The sequence below is a fragment of the Mizuhopecten yessoensis genome, unplaced genomic scaffold (genome assembly GCF_002113885.1).
Source record: "Mizuhopecten yessoensis strain PY_sf001 unplaced genomic scaffold, ASM211388v2 scaffold2087, whole genome shotgun sequence".
NCBI lineage: Eukaryota > Metazoa > Mollusca > Bivalvia > Pectinida > Pectinidae > Mizuhopecten > Mizuhopecten yessoensis.
The window spans coordinates 695,699-713,137 of NW_018404371.1; the positions used below are offsets into that span (position 1 = coordinate 695,699).

Below are 17,439 nucleotides of genomic sequence, written 5' to 3' on the forward strand. Positions count from 1 at the left end.
GTTGTGGTCACAAATCTATAAAGTATAAAGATTTAGGTCACTTGGTTTGTTTTTTATGGCTCCTCAAAGTTGTACCTTTCAGAAGCTGTCTAAGTGTTGATAAAATGTGCATGTTATGTAAAATATTAATGAAAATCTAATCAAATGATGGTCACCGTAAAGAATACATTCATGGCATGATTGTGACAAAAAATCATGTTTCCATCGCGCCATTTGGCTGTTTTATGGAAGAAACAATCTCAAAAATGCCATTTTCGATGATAACATTTTAGACACAAAAACTGTGTTTTTTAGAGAATACACCCTTTTATGGGCGTTGGATGCAAACCAATTTTTATCCTATTAAACAGTACGTAATATGCTATTGATGAGAGGAAAAATCATCAAAATGTAAGTGGTGGAACATTTTCAAATGTTGGGTTGAATTAGCCTATGGTTGAATTGCCGATTTTCGACTTTCTTTAGATAATTAACAAAAAAACGAGAGTATTTGCTCGGTATGTTGAGAATATGTACACAGATATGAAAAAAAGTGAGAGAAACACTTTTTCATAAAAAAAATCCAAGATGGCTACTTCACAAGTCCCCGTGGTTGAAGACATTGGCTGACAAATAGACAGAACAACAAACAAAACGTGTTCCTTATGATTTTGGTTGGTTTTCGCATTTACGGGAGTGTTCATAGCTACGGGCGATTGTATAATACCTATATTTATAAGTTTGGTTAGTCACATGGTAACGGGGATCTTTCATATCGAGCCCCAAACATACTTTCGACATATGCACTCCGTTGCCGCATGGAAAACTATTTCAAGTTTTGTCGGAATTTCTTTACCTGTGGTTGTAATGGTCGAGGGTTTTCCAGCGTCCTGTAATACCCAAGGTAGTACAAGATACTGGAGATGTGCGCACACATTCCCATCGTTCTCTCTCCAACTGGGCACTGGCAGTAGTAGTCCTTTATTGGGGCCTCAACATCGGGTGAAACGGTGAACCGTATCCAAACGTTATATTTCGTTTGGCTTTTGTGTCGAGAATGTATTTGACATCGGAGAAGGTCTGGGGAGTGCTGGTAAAGCCACACCTCATAGTCTCCGTCATCACTTAAATGTTCGGCGATGTAACCAGGAGCCAGAGATATCTGATACGTTCCACACGTAATGGTTCTCAAGTAATCAAGATCGAGACGGGGAAACAGTACGGAAGATGCATCCATCTTGACAAACTCGGACCTTGCCCGTCTAGATAGATCCGGATCTGTCTTGACTCTCTGAGCTAAACCATTCGGTGTTGTCAAACGGTCCTTCATACGTTCAGCCATTAGCCTATCTTTGGCATCTCTCTCTGGAGATCTCTGGTAGATCGGTCCTCTAATACCATTCAGACAGGCTGTGACGGTTCGAAGCAAAGCCTCGATGACATTGATAAAGCTGTTAGACACCAATTGCGTTCGGAAGAACGTCCAGTGTTTCAGACGACCATGATAGGATTCCACAATCCACCTCGATTTGGTGATAGTTCTGTCAAGATTTGCTTGGACGTCAGAATGTTGACTTTGACCGGGTTTCAGGTATGACGGCATGCTAGCATTGAGGCCAGAGGCTTCGAGAACTGGTAGGACATCTCTAAAACCTCGGTCAACGACAACGTTGTCGTCTGGTTGTAGCCAAGTAACTAGCTTGTCCATGACTTTTTTTGTAATTGTAGCATCATTTTCGCTGCCATGATTGGTCCTACTGTTTCCAGAATGTTAGCCATCTGGTAAGGCGATGCTCATGAATTTGAGATAGTTTCTCTTCTTCTGGCCACAGTAGGACATTCTCTGGAGCTTGTGGTCGGAGCTTTTCTGGATATAAATATAGGTGCCATCTAATATGGCAGTGGCTTTATCTCCAAAAAATGCTTCTGAAAAGACAGTATTGTGCCCGAGCAACTGTTCTCTTGTCAAGTGATCCGGACCTAGAAATTGTGGGACTATCGATGTGTCTAATGCCTGTACTATGGAGTGGAAAGTTTTGGACACACTTGACTTGGAAATTCCAAAAAGAGAAGAACACTGACTCCAGGAAATGTCGGTTTTCAGTTTTACCCAGAACAGTAATAGAGCATCGTGTGTAGTCTTGGTATATATACCAGATGAAAGATATGGGGAACAGTGCGAGTGGATTTCGAGGAACTGATCTTTGGACCAACCTGTCCAGGCCATGCATGCCGAGTCATCAAGAGAAGAAAAGCTTATTGTAAACGCAGACTGGTTCTGTGAAAGGACGTGCGACACCTCTAGGAGGTCATTAATGATTTCGGACGATTTTGATGGTAACTGAGATTCCAAGGAACCTCTACCATCAAGGACAACCTCTGTAGACGGATCTAAGTCGTTACCAATAAGGTGAATGGAGCAGACGCGGGATGAGGTGGGACACCACAGTTTGTGTGAATAGATCAGGTGATGTCTTGCACGTTTTGGTAAGACTGATGATTTTGTTCCATTTCTTGCAAAGGTAACAAGACAGAGACAGCATTTTTTGTGTGAAGATGATCCATTCAAAAGATCATGAAGGGTCAGCAACGGCAGGATATGGGACGGGGAGTCGTCTTCTTCCTCTATTTCCTGGTTCTGCTCGGGTTCAGGTTCAGGCTGATTTTTGTTCCGAAGATACTTCATGTAGCACTTCTGGCAAATAAGTGCTTGTTCCTTTGCTGACATCAATCCTTGTTGCACCAGCGTATCTAGGAGCCATTTATATTGTGGACTATTTACATTGCGTGCACTTCTGTTCTTATTGCCACTACGTTTCTTGAAGTATACTTGACACCCTTCTCCAACACATTTACCCTCCATCTTGAAACAATAACGATTGGTTTATGAAGCGTCGATAAAGTAACAAAATAGCAAGCCACCGATGATTGCTGTAAACAGCTAATACTTAGTAGTTTGGTACAATTATGCGAAAATGTGTGATAAATAACGAACAACTAATTACACAAAATAACAAGACAATATAATAAATCACATTCAATACCTCCAAGAAGCGCAGAATTGATTGATTACTTAGAACAAAATAAAGTATTTCATATGGATAATCTATCTATTCGATGTGGCGTGGTCGGCAGGCACAAAGAAAGTGAGACAAGTCAGGGTCCCAACCCTGACAGAGCCACAACGCTTTGGAGATGGGACAATAAAACAAGGAAAGTGAGACAAGAATAGCTAGCGTCGAGTCAATGATTCCGTAAACGTATAGACAAAGACAAGAAGATACGGATAAATGTACAAGGCCACACGATCAGAAAATTCAGAAGAGGACAACTTGAGATAGAACAGTATTCATGTATCAGGGTGTCCTCAGTGTAAATCTTTATATCGATACTGTTTATTTAGTCGTTACACATCATAAAACTGTCATGAAAATATCCGCTCTGATATTCAATATAAAAGTTTGTATATAATAAGCTATATAATAGGGTTTCAGACAAGGTTGTTACTCATTTCCCCTTTTCTTTCAATTTACAACCACATTCAGGCGGCGATATGAGAACGTTCCACCACATGGAATTAGCTGATTTTTGGTACACATATGAAACAAGTAAAGCTCTATCCGATTTTCTGATGGAAATTTGCATCCAAAACTATATAACGGGAGAAAATTGCAATTTTATGGCATTTTTCTTCATAATTGTGTCTCTGCAAGTGCATTTTCATCCGAGAATTTTTTTTTTTATGTTTTATGAATAAACACGATGTTTTGGAAATATTTATCAAAAGAAATTTATACTATGTTGCGAATTACAATTTCGAGATAACCTTCTTTTATTTACGAACTTATGTCTTTGATGCTGAAATTGACAACTTTATAAAAATACATTTTCACTGAAATTATGAAATCTGGGTGTCGGAAAGGTGTAAAATTATTCTTCGGAGATAAGAAATTATACGGGGGCAGGCTCCTATGGAGAATTAACATTACTGGAAACAGGCCCTTTCCCTGTTCCGACTGGGGGGAAATATAAATATGTTATGTTAGGTCTAACTAACTATTTGAAAAACAGGGAAGACAAATGCTTGCTTTTATGGTGTGTTTTCTAAAATAAAGACTATTATAACTTTTATTCATTAAGCATTCATCTGTCGAAGACTTTCCGATATGAACAAAAACGTAGTAGATTTAGCCCAAAAGCCTTATAAATCAGACACGGAGAAAAATCCGGGTTTTAGTCCTAGCCCGTAATCCAGAATCTTTATTTAACGCATGTGCAACAATACAAAAACCGGAAGTTACAAGTGTTTCTATTTGGATTTAGTTTCGTGTTTTTTTCAGGAGAGGCAAAAGTGTCGTATTCACCATGTTGGTGTCAGTGACTACGTTAAATGACCAGATTTTCACGCTTGAAGTTTCTGATGAACTCGAATTAGAGAATTTCAAAGCGATGTGTGAATATGAAGTAGGGATATTGGCGAGGGAAATTGTCGTCATGTGGAATGGTCGGCCTCTTCACGACGGCAAGCGGACAATGAAAGAATATGGGATAAAGAATGGAGATATGTTATTGCTTCAACAGATACGGGGACAGCAAGGACAACAACAGCCGTTCACGGATTCTTCCCCATCAGGTCAATGGGAGAATCTTACTTATAACAAAACAGTTCATAGAGTGCAATGCCCCCCTCCCCCACCGCATGAATCGGACACTGAATAAATAGAAAGGAAAACTTAATTTAACAGGATGATTTCTTTTTTAATATCTAAGGCCTTTTCACTTGAACACCAGTATGGATGCCGTTAATCCTGTTGTATGATCATTAGGCACATAAGGAAAACAGTTCTTTTTTGTTATTTGTGTAACAGGAGAGGAAAAATGCAAGGCCAGAAGGGAACCTTACCTCAGAAATCTACTGTAGACAGACGCTCTACCAATTAAGTTATCTGGTTACCGACGATGGATCCAGTCCAGTTTCGCAACATTCCTCCCTCTTTTTTATAAGTCTTCGTGGGACGAAGATTCAACTAATTACAACACAGAGTGGGGTATCCCCTTGCCAAGCATATGCCAAATGCTTGAAACAAGGGTTGGTCACAGACACCACTGTAACAGGAGAAAAAAATGCATTGCCTGACCAGGGCTTGAACCGCGGCCCTTCCGAACTCTAGACAGAAGCTCTTCCAATTGAGCTATCTAGTTGCTGACGATTGACCCAGTCCAGTACTGTTACATTTAGGACATGTCTTGGTGTGTGTACTGAAGACCGACACTGATAACATAGACCCTACTTGAACCAACCAAATCCTGATCTAGCACTTAAGTTAATACCTCAATGGGGTTGTTGTATTGGTGGTTGTGTGACTGCTGATGGCCAGGGTAGCTTAATTATAATTGGTTAGAGTGTCTGTCTCGTACAGTTTAGATGTCCTGGGTCTCTCCTGTTATGATTACACATATATCTAATATATAAGTTTATACAATGTTTGTAGCTATTGATAGGTTTTCTAACTGTTATAAATATTTTTCAGGTGTTCCAAATATTGACTTCGGTCAAATCCAGATTCCTGGTTTGATGGGAGCCACATCATCTGGATATCAACAGCAACCACAACAGGGATCATTTCCAGAAGATGACCCTGCTGCAGTGCGAAAACTGCTCCTAGCAAATCCCCATGAACTGTCCCTACTAAAGGAGCGGAACCCACCCCTGGCCGAGGCCCTTTTAAGTGATGACCCAGGTCTGTATATATATGGGATAGTATCATACTGGTGAAAAGCAGAAGTGATTGATTATAATGTATATTCAATAGTTATAGGAGCTATTGAATCTTGAGATTTACTGCACTCTATTGTAGTAATACTGTTATAATTTGAGTTTTACTAGTAAAGCTGATACTACAATCATGATATTTCAACAATGTAAATCTATCTATGTGGTTTATATTTTAATCATGACACTCGGGATGATATATGTCAACAATGTAAATCTATCTATGTGGTCTATATTTATAGAAAGTAAGAAGGATTACCCATACTTATTCATATCATTGTAAAAAACCCACATGCAAGTGAAATAAATTGAACTGAATTGTGCATTTCTTTGAACATGAAAATGATGCAGAATTATATTGTTCATGACATCCTTTCATGATGTGCCTTGGTCATTGAAGTTATCCAGGCCAGAATGTACATGTGCAAATGAGAAAATTTAGAAAAGTTACAGTATATATTTGTTATATTATACTGCAGTCAAAACTTATTTTGATTGACCAACCACATGCTGTGTTACCTCTCAAATGAATAAGGTGATTTATATTCAAGTATGTAAATGTATATCAACTGGCTGCATGCCATCAAATTTCGATTATTATTTTTTTCAGAAAAGTTCAACAAAATATATTTAGCTCAAAGAAAAGAACGTAAAGAGAAGGAGCGTGAGAAGATCAAACTAATGAATGCAGACCCATTTGATCCGAAAGCACAGGAAGTGATTGCAGAAGAAATTAGGATGAAAAATGTTGAATCAAATATGGAGAATGCAATAGAGTTTGCTCCAGAGAGCTTTGGGCAGGTGCTAATGTTATATATAGACTGTCGAGTTAATGGCCACGCTGTCAAGGCATTCGTTGATTCAGGTAGGTATATCTTACTATCTATATAACTCAGCCATATATCTATCAAATGAAACAATTACTATTTGAACAGGTATTATAGCGAATTTAACTGCTTTTACCTCTATTGGTCTTATACTGTACCCCTGTCTGTGGTTTCATGCATGTTCTTTTATTTAAGGTCAAGATTTTATTAACTTCCAGTGTTCCCGAAACCAACAAATGATTTTTTTCTAATTTTACCCTCAAATTGGATTGTACCCTTTATTTTTAAAGTCAATCAAATATAACCTCAAGTTTACATTTATTTTTTTAAAGGCATTGTGATATGCAGGGCAAAATGTATTCTATGCTAGCAAGCAATGTAGGAATGCATTTAAACAAGTCACTTGTGATGAAAATACATATATAAATGATGATATATTCAGATGCAGTAAATGGCTCTTGTGAATGGAAAATTATGATACATTATATAGGTGCCCAGATGACCATTATGAGTCAGACCTGTGCAGAGAGATGTAACATCATGAGGCTTGTCGATCCACGCTGGGCTGGTATAGCGAAGGGTGTGGGTACTCAGAAAATCATCGGCAGAGTTCACTTAGGTTTGTATCATTGTCCATGTCACCGTTCTGCCATGAATAGTGTTGTGTACTTGTATAAACAAAGCTCCACTGTATTTTACCATGTTTGTATGATTACATATATTGGGCTATTTCATCTATATACTGGTAACCGCCATTTATGACTTTTGTAAGCTCAAAATAACACAATATGACCTAAAGAATCTACTGAAAATAGAATTGTGAAAACTTTGATGAAATGTATGTATTTTGTATTAATCCAGTCTACCAGATGGTCAAACAATCTTGTTTGCTCAGCTATATGTGATAACATCAATTTATCTTTGAGCTGCATGTTTGTCATTACCTGAGATACTGTAATAATACCTGTGGCATATACCCATGTGATTGGTAAAATTAATGACAATTAAATGTTTGAAAAATATAATATGAAAATTAAAGGGAGATAAGTCACTAACAAACATCATGTCCCATCACTGCAGTTATATAATTCACAATCAAGTTACATTGGTTCAGGAAAAATGGTAGCTGTATAGGTGATACAACTAGACTGCATATCAACAATACAAAATCATAGTATTTAAAGGTTGTATGTGAGGTTTCTGACTGAAATCTGAAAAATTCTGAGATTGAAAATAATTTGCCATTTACTGTTAAAAAGTCATATAGGCTGATTTACTTGATCAAATTACTCCTTACTACTTGACAGAAATCATTAATTGTACCAATATTGTTCAATCTTTTACAGGTCAAATACAAATAGAAAAGGACTTCCTTCAATCATCTTTCTCAATACTGGAGAATCAGCCCATGGATATGTTGCTTGGTCTAGATATGTTAAAACGCCATCAAGTAAGTATATCTACCCTTAAAGTAAAGGTAAAGGTTATTATGACTATGAAGGTAAAAGACATTTTGTCATTATTGAAAATATTTGTTTAGTCCTTTTCTGAAGAAATAATCCATATATAAGTCACATATATGTTGCATTGCAATTAAGAGGGTAACAGACGTTGGAATACACTTTTTTTTTTATCTAAAACCAAAACTGCCAATCCTTCATTTAACCAATCTAGATATCCAGAAATAATAAAGGCACAGCATCAAAACGAAAGCCTAGTTTATTGGCCCTTGGCCTACAAAACCAAAAGGCCCACAGGGCCTGTATCGCTCACCTGGAAATGTTAGCAAAATTGAAGTTGAAATAGCCAGATTTTGCTATACATGTACTACATGGTTAGTCTGCAGGGGTTATTTTTATATGCAATTGGACAAAATCCTGTCATTCCTACAAGACCAGGAGGAATTTGAATAATTTGCTATGTTTCCACTATTGGGCTAAGCCACTCTGCACCAGGGGGGTGGGGGGTCAGACCCATTGTTTATACAAAATTAGTTCCCCTGTACCCAAGGATGCTTCAGACCAAATATGGACATAATCCTATTATTCATACAGAAGAAGGATTTTAAAGCTATTTTCCTTATATGGCCCCGCCCCTTCATCCCAGGGGGTTTAAACCCACAGTTTATACAAATTGGTTCCCCTTCACCCAAGGGTGCTTTGTCCAAAATTTGGACAAAATCCTGTCATTCCTACAATAGAAGAAGTATTTTGAAGAATTTGCTATGTTTCCACTATTGGGCCCCACCCCTCTGCCCCAAGGGGTCAGACCCAAAGTTTATATAAAATATAGTCCCCTTCACCAAAGGAAACTTTAGACCAAATATGGACAAAATCCTATCATTCCTACAGAAGAAGAAGAATTTTAAAGAATATGCTAAATTACCCCTATTGGGCCCTACTTCTCAGGCCCCAGGGGGGCCACACCCACCGTTTATACAAAATTGATTTCCCTTCCCCATAGGATGCTCCTGTTCAAATTTAGTCAAAATACCTTCATCCCAACAGAAGAAAAAGGATATTAAAGCTATTCCTCTATATCCCTTATTGGACCTGCCTCTCTGCCCCAAGGGGGGGTCAGACCAACCTTTTATACAATGTTGGCTTCCCTTCATCAAAGGGTGCTTCATACTGAATTTTGACAAAATTCTGTCACTCCTACAGAAGAAAAAGGATTTTGAGGAATTTGCGCTATTTTCCCTCATGTGCCAAAAAGGGCCACACTCAGTGTTTATACAAAATCGAGTCTCTTTTGCACAAGGATGCTTCAGACCAAATTGGGATGAAATCCCTTCATCCCTATGGTAGAAGAAGGATCTAAAAGGTTTTACCTCTATTTCCCCCATTTGGCCTCGCCCCTCTGCCCCAAGGGGGGCCACAACCACTGTATATGAAATTGAGTCCCCTTGGCCCAAGGATGCTCCAGACTAAATAAGGATAACAACCCTTAACCCTATGATAGAAGAAGGATTTTAAAGGTTTTACCTCCATTTTCCCTATTCGGTTTGCCCCTTTGCCCCAAAGGGGGACCACACCCACCGTTTATACAAAATTGAGTCCCCTTAGTCCAAGGATTCTCCAGACCAAATCAGGATAAAATCCCTTTATCCCTACGAAGAAGAAAGATTTTAAAGGTTTTACCTCATTTCCATTATTTGGCCCTGCAACTCTGCCCTCAAAGGGGCCACATCCATGGTTTATACAAAATTAAGGATGCTCCAGACCAGTCAAAATCTACTTGGCCGTTCAGGACTAGTAGCGTTTTAAAGGAAAAGTTGACGGACGGACGACAGACACTGCAGTATACAATCTATGCATGGCATAAGCTCACCATGGTCCTTTGGACCAGGTGAGCTAAAAACAAATGTATACCTCTATCTGGGATGTACTGAATGTCTTAAGCCAGAAAACCTCATTTCGGTTGCTTCAACATTATAAGGTAGAAGAACACTCCAAGTGAAAAATAATTCTAGACTACAAGTGGAACTCTTCATCAGGATTATAATTGATGCAATGGTACCCCTTATCTTAAGAATTCTTTTGATTCCAAAACATGAAAATATAACATTGTAGCTATATATTTTTTTAATTACAAAATGCTCGTAATTTGAGAGCTAATTAATAAACCATTATTTTTCAAACCAGGAATTATTTTTTCACGTAGGTATATACAAATTTAGGGGTCTGATTGGATGGTGAAAACAATAGCATTTTGTTGGGTGGTAGGTATAGCATACAGTGCATACGTAAAGCCCAAGTTGTTTGTTTCTAGTACTCTATATAGACATGTTTGACCCGAACCATTTGTTCACAGTACATTTTACACTTGAATAACAGGTTATGTTTGTTTACAGTGTTGCATAGATCTGAAGAGGAATAAATTAGTGATAGGTACCACAGGAACAGAGACTTCATTTTTAACAGAGTCCCAACTTCCTGAACAATCTCGTCTTAACTACAACCATCCACCATCACCTAAGTCAACATCCCAGGAGGATCAGCAACTAGCTGAGGCTCTTGCTCGATCTCAGGACGAGACTGGCGGTATGTACATCTAGTATATGTAGAGGAAATCNCCCCCCCCCCCCCCCCCCCCCCTAAAATAAAATGTTGGTTGCATAATTGAAACAACTGGTATTCATCTGGAAACATGAAATACTCTTGTTAAAACATTTGGGAAGAACAAATATGTAGCTGAATAGACAGTTGTTTTCAGTAACATGTAAATGGGGGTCCCTGATTGTTCCTGTTGTTTGTTTTCACATTAGAAACACTCTGATTGATGAAGTTGTTTTACATTAGAACAAATATTTCATTTTACAATAAAATATTACATATATACATAGGTGTCAGGCAGAAACAGAATTTAAACTAAATGGGTTGTATTAAGGATTTTAAAACTGTTACCAGGTATACAACTTTCACACTTTTCAGCCTACAAATTAAAGTCTTTTGTAATAATTAAGAAATACACCATGTTCAAGGAATAACGAGTTGTCACATGTATCAGCTTTAGAAAAGAAGTTTGATGATCAAATCAGGTATTCATATTTTAATGCGTAAAATTTATAAGTTGCAGTAATGTTCATAAAAACCAAAAGAACATTTATTAACCTTGTTTATATTCAATCTTTCAGCTTCTTCATCCAGATCTGCTGGCTCTTCTAACTCGCGCTCATTTCCAGAACAAGTTGTACAAGATCTAATGAGCAATGGTTTCCCAAGGGACCGTGTTATAGAGGAACTCTCCATCGCCAATGGCAGCAAGGAGGCAGCTCTTCTGGCCCTTTTTGCAAAGGCTTTCACAGTTCCATAGTCAGGATTACACAATGTAGATGGTTGTCATGACGATGTGTGCATGGTTGACATACTGATGTGGTTGAATATGAAAGGATGTAAGAGGCGATGTTGTGGTACCCTGACAAGGGAACATTTTGAGAATGATACAATATTGATAAGCAATCTATGCATAATTAACGAGGAATTGAACGTCTAAAGGATAAGATTTTGTGCCAATGTGGGTTTGCATGATATTCATTATGTCTTGATATATATTGTTTACTCCTTAAGGATCCCTGTACCACTGCCAAAAATTGCAAATATGCATATATTAATAAATGGACAATTTTTTTTCCAGCATGACCATAGCTTTTACAAATCATTTCTGACATTAAAAACCATGCCTTTGAGAATGTTCATAAAAAAGTAATAAAGATGAATTAAACAGTTACAATGTACCTGGTCAGTGGTAGTACCCAGTGAAGTCAGTACTGCCATCGTTATACACTATACAGCCATAGTTAAGGGGAGATAACTATATTTTAAATATTTTCTAGTAAAGATCCCTAGTGCGGTATACCTGCAGTGGGACAAGGATACTTACGTTTGTTTCACAAAGGATTCATTTTCACTGTTCATGTTCATTGTATTTACTTCCAAAAAAAAGACCTACTGATTTGTTGTCATTTAAATACAACTGTACGTAGATTTTAGTTAACTGTAATAGGAGTCAGGACTGTTATTGAATTTCCTCAGAGACCAAAATAAAACCATGAAAATTTGACCCTGTGAAGCTGTGATAGTAAAGTGCTATACAGTACAATGCATGTTAATAAGGAGTAACACAAAACCTACCCAGCAATAAACTTTAATACAATGAAACACTGGTTCAGGGGGAAAGGAGACAATCTTTTGTCATGTAAATTATTTTGTAATATAGAAAAATTTAGTGGAAGAAAGTTTTCAGATTTCTTTTCAAACAAGATGAGTTTTCCAGTAAAAAGATAATTTTGGAGAAAAAATATTCACATGCAGTTGTTGTTATTTTGTATTTACTTTATGGATATGTTTTAAGAGCAACATCAATACAGACAGTCCCATATAAATAATTTAAAATTTCGCATCAGACCACTTACAACTGTCAATTGTCCAAACTTCAATTTGTCGTATTCCTTACTGTTGTTAATGTTTTAAGTTATTGTTTTATTTCAAGTTAACAAGCTTGGAAGGAATGCAGAGTGTAACACAATATACACGTGAATATAATTAATTATCATTTCAAAATTATATTCAGTTTTCTTACAGTAGCAAATTTTAGGGGAGATAATTTGAAATTGTACAAAATAAGATACATATGTCTTGAAAAAGGAATCATTTATGGTATGTTGTACTAAATGAATACCTAAGGGTTCCTTGGTTTACAGTTTTTGTTTAAAAAAAATTGTTGTTTACTTGATCCTTTATCATCTAGTCCTGTAACTACTTACATTTCACCCTTGTGGAACACAACACACCTAAGGTTAACAGATATTTATGTTCCCCTCAAGGAAGGTTAACAAGTATTAATGTTAAAATTGTTTATTATAACTGAAATAGAACAAAAGCACAATAGTAAAGAATGAGGAGATATAACCAGATACTGTAGCACGAGAGGGGAAAAACATTTTTTGAATGGGAGAAATATGTTTCCGGAGAATTTTGAATGAGAAAATAGAAAGCCAGAGATGAGAAACACATTTTGTTTTAAAGGCTTGATCAGAATCAAATTCATGGTTATATTTATAACCAAGATGATAATAATGTAAGTCATTTTTTTATTTATGAAACTTTGGATAAACAGAGGTGTAGGTAATGGTTAAGCATATCATTCTTTTTATACCACATGTGGGTAACATATGCATGATGGGAGAATTATTTTTGTTGGTTAATATATAGGTCAAATTATTGTACCAACTTTTACTTTACATTTTTGTAAAGTGATGCTTTGGAACATCATACTTAATGTAGTCAATGTGACACCATGCTCATCTAGATTTTTTCCTGGGTTTGAAACTGGAGTAACATTGTGTGTGAATATGTAGTAAAATTCTGCCACCATTTCTCTAGCGAAATGTTGGTGTTATAAAGGGTTTGGCAATAAACTGAGGGAACTTTTCAAAGGAATTTTAACAATAAGAGGGAAAAGGAGTAATATGGTGGCTGTTAGCGGGGTGGCAAATAGAACGAATGGCATCATATCAAGGTTTTAATATACAATTTACTACGTCAATTACTGATTAATAAGTTAACTGTCACGATTATCGAACTTGTTGGTAATTAAAAAATTGAGTTTAAACCGTTCCATCAAACCTCATGGCTATTTAAATAAGCATAACAAACCATCTCTAATTTTGGAATGTTTTTTTCATAATTATTTCTGATCTCATATTTACATGAATACAATCTCAATATAATTATATAGGTAATGAAAATAATATATCAAATGTCAAATGTATACATGAAGGCAGTACAATAGAGGTTTGACAGAGTGAATTGATCATATCAGTGATTATTTTATGATGCAATGGTGTTAATTGTCCATCAGGAAGATAATAAACAAGGAATAATTAAGTTTTTGTTCGTTTTTTTATTGATTTAATTATTACCATGAAGTACTATTCACACACTTGTGTAGTGCATACAGTTACACACACTCAAAATGTAATGTACAATGTACCACATTGGAAACGTACCCGCGAAATGGTCAGGCACTCGGAATTCATTATTCTGTTCTCTCTGCTACCCAGCTGAACAAATATTCAGTTATAATAACAAAACTATCTTTTTATAATTCACTTTCTCATAAGGGCAAATAGTTCAGCATGCACATCTGTTGTCTTTTAGCTTCCGTCATACCTCATATTTTCCTGTGATGGATTCCAAAAAAAGCCCCGAAAAATGACCTTTACCTACTTTCAATGTCACAGGGTTCAAATGTCAAAAAAATGTAATGACTTCTTCTAATGATATTTGGCTGGTTCTTTTCCTGGGATGGAGCTTGTCAATATGTGTTTTAAAAATGGTACCTTCAACCTACTTTAATGCTCAAAGCAGTCGAGCATGTCAAAAACATCAAACAACTTCAAGAACCAATAGGCCTAGTGTCCTAATATTTTACTAATGACTCCTGGGAGGGATCCCAACTAGGATTTTCAAAACAAAAACTCCTTTTAAGGTTACAGGGGTCAAATATGTGTGATTCTTCAAACAATTTCTCCTGAAGATCCCATAGGCTTAGCTTCAAATCATGATATTTTAGCTGGTATCTTCTTGTGATGTATCCTAAAGAAATTTGCAAAAAATCCGGCAATTTTGTGTTTTTCTGCCAGGTAACATGCATGTTAACCTTTCTTTTTTTGCTGAGTAAACATACTGAAGTCTTTGATAATTATAACACAAAATCATTGAACAGATAATTTATTTTGAAATCTGGGTATACATTTGAAAAAATAATTGCATAGTTCAAACGTTTCTAATATGACAAACATTATCATAACTTAACATAAACTGATGTAAAAATTGAAAAGTTTAAAAAATAGTGTCCATCAGTGCACTAAAAATATCTGTGTAAAAATATATACATGTACATTCATACACGTATAAACTATAACGTGAGCAAATCAGTACTATAGGTATCTATAGTAACTCATTCAAAATGTACCAAAAAATTGATCTAGACCACTAGGTTTGAAATTACATACATGTAGTTTCCCCCCCCCCCCCCCCCATCTCCAAACTATAAAATACTATTCTAGCTGATTTCAAGGGCCATAACTCCAGAAAAAATAGTCTTACAAATTGAGGTATAATGTATAGCTTGAAACTTGAAGAAAAAAAACCCAAACCTATACCTCATTGATTATGATGATCCGTAAATACACAAATCACATCGGCTGGCAAACTTAGCATGAGTTGGATGTGCATAAGGAATTTGGTTGAAACATCTTAATAATATCTACAGCAATTATCACACGAAAACCAAAGAATGCCCGAGATTGGTGGAAAGACAGAGGAACACAAACATTGTTATCAAGTTTGAAGGAATTTGGCTAATATTTGCTAGAGTTGTTGAGCGGAAACGGCAGATAATGACGTTTTTCATTAATCTGTAAACTACATGACATAAAACAACCCAGTATCTCAAATCCTTTTAAACATTTTTTTGGCAGGCGTGATAATCATCGAATCCACAAAATTCCATAGTCCCGATCTCTTCCGACCCCGAGTCTGGTAACCATTTTGCTTTTCATGTGTGGAAGCCATTTTCTGTAGCTTAGACATTTCCTGTAGCTCTTCCTGTTCAACCAAATAACGATCGACATCATTAACCTACAAAAAAGGAAATCCATCCATTGAACTGTCTGATAAATATGTTAATGATTTATTGTAGATTATTTCAGTGGTCAATGATTTTTTCTTGTGTTACTACACATCCCTGGTTATAATGAAAATGATGAAAATAAGAAATATCTCATAGATCTACTATACTCTTTAAAAGACATTTTGAATTAAAGACAGAGAATTAAAACATCAACAAATAACAACACTTTCCAAGTATAGAACTACATAGGAGTCCCTTTTTCTTTCCATAATATATTGTGTGAAAAAAAATGTAGAGTACCAACACAATCCAGGACCTAAAATTCTTCGTTAAAATGTCAATCTTCATATACCAGTCCCAGGAAAATATAAAAAAATAAATCAGCGACACCTGTATGATGTACAGTGGCAAGGAAATCATGTTTCAACTTATGTTTGTATAAATGCATAATATACCCTCCAATTGAAGATGACCATAAGCTAAAGCTAAAGATGCAGCTGGGATTAGAAAATTTCAACATTTATCATAGTGTGTACATGATATTACCTGAATACCATGCTCTTCAGGGTGTGTCATATTCAACAGTCGCTCCGACTCTTCAGATGGTGTAGCTAGCCTCTTCCGACCTCTGAGACTTTTTGAGAGTGTTGCTGGTCTCAAATGATCACTTTGGGCTTTCGATGATATAGCTGACCTCAATCTAATTCTGTGACCTTCAGATGGTGTCGCGGACCTCATACGACCTCTGCGAGCTATTGATGTTGTTGCTGACCGCATTCCATTTCTGTGACTGGATGGAGTTGCTGACCTCAATTGACCTCTGAGAGATTTTGATGGTGTTGCTGACCTCAATCGACCTCTGTGACCCTTGGATGGTGTTACTGACCTTGCTTGACTCCTGTGACCTTTGGATGATGTCAATGACCTTGTGAAAATCTTTACATCTTTAGCTGGTGAAGCTGACTTTCTACCTTTGGGAGGTTCTGATGACCTTGTGTGGGCCCTGTGACCTTTTGGTGAGTCTGATGACCTTTGAACTTTGATTGATGACCCTAAGAGTCTTTTGTGACCATTCGATTGAGATGTATTCTGCTTCCGCCTTCCATCCCTCAGGCTCTGACTATCTGTACCTAAAATAGTAGTTTATACAGGTGTAGATGAATGGTTTTTTTTTACCATAGCTTGTTAATAGGAGGTAAAACATTATCAAACAAACATGGGTTCACATTATATAGATACTAGACTGTAAAGAATATCCTACCAGGGTTCTCCCCAGGCCATTTAGCTGATACGGCTCCGTATCAGCTTCAGTTTGAAATCCTCCCTGCCGTATCAGTTTAATTGACCCGTATCACCTTAGACTGTGAACCGTATCACCTTGTTATTTGTACTGAAGGTGGTCTTTTTATGCAAGAAATTGACACTGATTAAAACACACGGCTGACCCAAGTCCAGCAATGACCCCACTGGTCATGATCATTTGCACGATAGGCGTATTGCCACAGGGGGGCTGTAATTAGTGGGGAGGGGGACCGGACGACAAGCCCACAGGTGTCCGGCAAGCGTGCTCACTGGAGCCTAAAGCAATTACCACCGGATCCTTTTAGCATGGTCAACAGGTGATTAATTGAGGTACCTACTGTTGGATTAACAAAACAAACACTTATTACATCTATTATAAATTAATTTACTCACATATGATTGCATTTGACAACGCTGAAA

At 36.9% G+C, this 17,439-nt stretch overlaps 2 protein-coding genes across 3 annotated transcripts in view; one reads left to right on the forward strand and one right to left on the reverse strand.

Annotated features, from left to right (window-relative positions):
• Positions 1 to 4,269: 4,269 nt before the first annotated feature.
• LOC110445126 (protein DDI1 homolog 2-like) lies at positions 4,270 to 13,967 on the forward strand. Its single transcript, XM_021489544.1, has 7 exons — positions 4,270 to 4,612; positions 5,511 to 5,720; positions 6,363 to 6,617; positions 7,070 to 7,198; positions 7,926 to 8,029; positions 10,433 to 10,622; positions 11,216 to 13,967. Exons 1-7 carry the CDS (start codon positions 4,345 to 4,347, stop codon positions 11,392 to 11,394), a joined length of 1,335 nt encoding a protein of 444 aa, XP_021345219.1. The 5' UTR covers positions 4,270 to 4,344; the 3' UTR covers positions 11,395 to 13,967.
• Positions 13,968 to 15,400: 1,433 nt separating this feature from the next.
• Positions 15,401 to 17,439, reverse strand: part of LOC110445125 — a 6,726-nt gene continuing 4,687 nt past the window's right edge. For both annotated transcript variants that reach the window (XM_021489543.1, XM_021489542.1), the window contains exons 3-4: positions 16,264 to 16,847; positions 15,401 to 15,725 (exon numbers count right to left, since the gene is read on the reverse strand). In XM_021489543.1, the coding sequence (XP_021345218.1) occupies positions 15,537 to 15,725; positions 16,264 to 16,847 (773 nt within the window). In that variant the 3' untranslated portion in view covers positions 15,401 to 15,536. The remainder of the gene's footprint in view (positions 15,726 to 16,263; positions 16,848 to 17,439) is intronic.

Coding starts and splice junctions, on each gene's coding strand:
- LOC110445126 (XM_021489544.1), top strand. CDS start 4,345: ATGTTGGTGTCAGTGACTACGTTAAATGACCAGATTTTCACGCTTGAA. Junction 6,618..7,069: donor CAAGGCATTCGTTGATTCAG/GTAGGTATATCT, acceptor TACATTATATAG/GTGCCCAGATGACCATTATG. Junction 10,623..11,215: donor ATCTCAGGACGAGACTGGCG/GTATGTACATCT, acceptor TCAATCTTTCAG/CTTCTTCATCCAGATCTGCT.